General features: G+C 34.3%; 1 protein-coding gene across 1 annotated transcript; it reads left to right on the top strand.

Annotated features, from left to right (window-relative positions):
- Positions 1-1,730: 1,730 nt before the first annotated feature.
- On the top strand, positions 1,731-3,119 carry LOC112797326 (early nodulin-like protein 18). Its single transcript, XM_025840197.3, has 2 exons — positions 1,731-2,046; positions 2,292-3,119. The coding sequence occupies exons 1-2, from the start codon at positions 1,845-1,847 to the stop codon at positions 2,726-2,728; spliced, it is 639 nt and encodes a 212-aa protein (XP_025695982.1). The 5' UTR covers positions 1,731-1,844; the 3' UTR covers positions 2,729-3,119.
- The last annotated feature ends 1,272 nt before the right edge of the window (positions 3,120-4,391 follow it).

The raw sequence follows: 4,391 nt of genomic DNA on the forward strand, positions 1-4,391 counted from the left end.
GTCATGATGCTTGCAAGGCTCACTTTTCGAGAGATCCGCGTCCAGGAGATCTGAGAAACAGCTCAGTGTTCTTTTTGGTGTTTTCGAAATTTTTGTGGAAATTTTGGGTTTGGATCACACCTCTTTATTACTTTTAGACCTCCATCCTTTATGCAAACCAATTATTTGTTATATTTATTGCTTTGATTTGGAATAAGCTTTTAGCTGAGATTTTCGTGGATAGTTTGGGAAATCCTTTCTTTAACCATAGCATATTGTTGGCAACTGTACACTTTATGACTTTTGGTTCAGCTGCATGAAGCTGTTTCTGAAAAAAGGTACAACAGATATGTGAAGCTTGCTCAAGTAGCATTTGGTGAATTTATTTAATATAGTTTATTTATTATATCACATTGTTATGTAAAGTTGCATAATTAACAATGCAAGAATACTTTACATATAATTGATTCTCAAAAACTATGTTGGGTACTCAAACCAAGTTATTTGAAGATATATATATATATATATATATATATATATATATATATATATATATATATATATATATATATATAGGGGTGTGGCTTGCTCTGTTTCTAACTGTTTATTTATCAGCAGGAACTGCAACTGCATTGATCCTTATAGGAGGAAAAATCATGAAACTCTTCTTTCAAATAGTTTGTGGTCTAACGTATACCTCAAATTCTTTAACCACAGTGGAGTGGTACCTGGTTTTCACTTATCTATCTATTGTCCTGTCTCAGCTTCCAAACCTTAATTCGATTGGAGGGCTCTCACTCATAGGTGTTGTGACAGCAATCACTTACTCCACCATGGTTTGGGTTCTATCTGTGAGTTAATAAAGGCTACCCTCCATCTCTTATGAACCTTTGTCATCGCCATCATCTTCTGCATCTTTGTTTCTTGCCTTGAATATTCTTGGAATCGTAGCATTTTCTTTCAGAGGCCACAATTTGACGCTAGAGATTTAGATACTAATAATACCTTGCCATAAATTTTGTCTAATTAAACTTCTAATTTTTTTCTCTTTAGTTAATGAAAATATGAGTTTTTCTTCTTTTTCAGGCTACAATGCCGTCGACTTTTAAGGTGCCAAGGTTGCTTATTTCTTCGTTGCATTGTGCCTCTTTCCTTTAGTTTAGTTAATGGATTATGGTTGATTTTTTAGGCAACTGCAGCATTTTAAATATAATTGAGTTATTTGTAGCTGTTTATCAAAATTTGGAGATTTAGGGTTAAATATAGTGGGAAGAATTAATGTGGGTATAAATTGAAAATGAGCCAGCTCAGCTAGCCGTTGGAGTCATCCAGCATGGCAAAACAATGTTACGTAAGCGCTCCGGTGATAACTCATTATCAGAAATATACTCAAGAACTACTGAGTATTCAGAACTCTATTTAAAGAATTACAATAAAAAAATTGGGATCTTGAGAATTACATTGAGTAATCACATGAATCTTAAAAATTACTATGGAAATTTACTCAATCATGTACTGTTGAACCAAATTAATATAGGATAAAAATGAATTTTTATGGTATTTCCTTTCTAAAATTTTATGGAGTTTCAAATCTCCATACAGGAAGAGATAATTGTAACCACCACATTTATAATTTACTAATGATAAACACAATTTTAATTTTGAATTCCTGAATCCACTTCCCTCCCACGTTCCATGACTTAGTTTCATGATCCATTTATTATGTTATGCTTCATATTAAATTAAATTAAACTTCTTTATTTGAAAACTCACCTTCAGCCTTTTCTTCATTGACATTTGACAGTCACATCCTCACACAACACAAAACGCAATATCTGCTCTCAAATCAACACCGATCTCCGCCGATGGCGCCGCCCATCGCAGCCTACCTCGCGGTCTTTTTCGCTTTGACCACCGCCGTCTACGCTGCAGCATCATCCAGCGGATACCACAACCACACGGTGGGCGGTGCATCCGGATGGTTGTTCAACTCCACCACGAGCACAGCCGCCACCAACTACTCCTCTTGGGCTTCAACTCAAACATTCAACCTCGGCGATTTTCTCAGTAAGCTCAATCACACTCTCCATTTTCTTTTCTCTCTCTTTTAACGTATGAATACTGCTTCGTTTTTGACAAAAACAAAAGGGAAAAAGAAAATTAAATTGATTGTTGAAAGTTAAAACTCGATGAAGTAATAATAATTACTTAATTACACATTTCTATCTGATTATCTGATTTGTTTTAAGTTCCAACCAAACGCAGCAATGAATCTGATTCAATTTTTAATTCTTATTTTCCAATTTTATCAGTTTTCAAAACGAACACGAATCAAACGGTGGTTCAGACCTACAACGAGACCTCTTACCTGAGCTGCAACGCCGACGACTTCGACAACGGCACCTTCGTATACGATAGCGGAAGCAGTAGTTTCAGCCAGGCGTTGACCATTTCCGTTCCGTTGACCGTCGTCGGACGCAACTATTTCTTCTCCGACGCCGCCGACGGCCTCCAGTGCCATCGTGGCCTCGCCTTCGAGATCAATGTCAACCGTGGCCAAGGCCTGCCACCCAGCCTCAACCAACCGCCGCCGCCGCCCTACATCGAGCCGCCGGGTCCTGACGCCGCCGAACAGTCTCCACCGTCCACGGTGACGCTGGCCCCTACTGGAGGCGCGACACCTCTGCGCGTTAATGCGCTCGTGGCTGTTTGTGGCTTCGCAGCGGAGATCTTGATACTGTTACGGTGAGGAGTAGTTGGATTACGGTGGGTGCGCAGCATTTTATCACTTTTCTTTTCTTTTATCTAGTTTCTAAATTTTACACTGTTTCTAGTTACTATACGGACATTCTGGATTTTCATTCACTGCCTTAGTTAAAGGTTTAGATTGCAACGGTGAACAACCACTCAACTTCATTGCAAGCTCTACACCAAATTATCAACCATTACCGCTAAATAATGTAATTACATTCTGCCATTTCTATCATAGATTCAAACTATCCATGGTGGTTGAAGCTTGTGTTTAGCTTTCCGCGGGAACCAAACAAAACCAAATTTGAAGCATTGTGTGCTGCACCATACATTGGATAATATGTATTACAATCCATTTAGGAAACCAATTTTCGTTGTTTTTCTTTTTAGATTGTCCTTTTATTTTTTATTATTTTTGTCCAACACTTATAGCTATTAATTCAATTTTTTAATTTAACCATCTAATAACTTATTTTTTATTTACACTTTTAAATATTATTAATTAACTGACAAAAATAAATAAATTTTACTAATTTTTTAACATTTTTCTTATCCCTTTATACATCTTTTTATTTGTTATAAATAGAGATTGAAAAAAATGTGTTTGTGAATTCCTAAACATTATACAAATAGAAAAGTATAAGTAGACAATAAAAATACTAAACAATATGAACAATGGATATATTGAATGTTCATTTCATTAGGTGTGCGAATAATTATTCTAATATTAAAATTTAGGTGAATAATTTAGAAGTATAATATGTTTTGATTTGATTGATAATTATTTATATTATTATTCAAAAAAATTATTAATTACCTAACATAACCTTATGCAAATAGTCAAATATACATATTGCGCTAAGCTTCACCTAATCCACTAATCATATATCATACTCTAGCATTGCTTCTCATATATTTTTATTTATTTATTTCTTCAAATTCGAAACCTTAAACTTTTATTTTATATATATTGTTAATCTAAGTAAAAAAAAAAATAATACTACAAAATCAATAGATTTTATCATTTTGAATCATCGGTGAACGTTAGTAATTTTGCATATAAATTTAAACAAAGTCTAAATGCAACATAATCTTAAAAACTAAATACAGACTAAACATTGGTTAGAATTTGTTGAAATCTACCGCATTGAGACCTTCCCAAAAAAATATACTTGTTTGGTAATTATTTATATGTATGGTAAATATAATTGACAAGAGATTGGCAGAGGATGGAGATCAACAATGGAAGTACTCGTCATGTTTTGTGGCGCAATGATGGAGCATTTAAGTTCTAAATAAAGCAGGCAATGAGAAAATGAGGGAGGTGGAAATCATAAATTTTGACTCATTGAGATATATGCTTAACTGGCTGTCAACCAAGATATAATAGTGGCCTTAATATTATCATACATTCGAGACGAAAAAAATCATTGATTATCGACACACAAAAAAAATCTTAATTACAATTAAATTTATTGTGCAGTGTTTTGATCTACCGAATCATGATAAGTAAGCCTCCTAAGAAAATAGAAAAAGAAGAAAAAAAGAGAAAATTTAATCTCTTTAGTTACTCATTTTTCTGTTTGGCAAGGGCAAGTTTTCGGAAACCAAAAACACTAGACAAACACCAAATTTTTTATAGCTTGAAGCGAGAGACACAG

The sequence above is a fragment of the Arachis hypogaea genome, chromosome 4 (assembly GCF_003086295.3).
Source record: "Arachis hypogaea cultivar Tifrunner chromosome 4, arahy.Tifrunner.gnm2.J5K5, whole genome shotgun sequence".
Classification (NCBI taxonomy): Eukaryota; Viridiplantae; Streptophyta; class Magnoliopsida; order Fabales; family Fabaceae; genus Arachis; species Arachis hypogaea.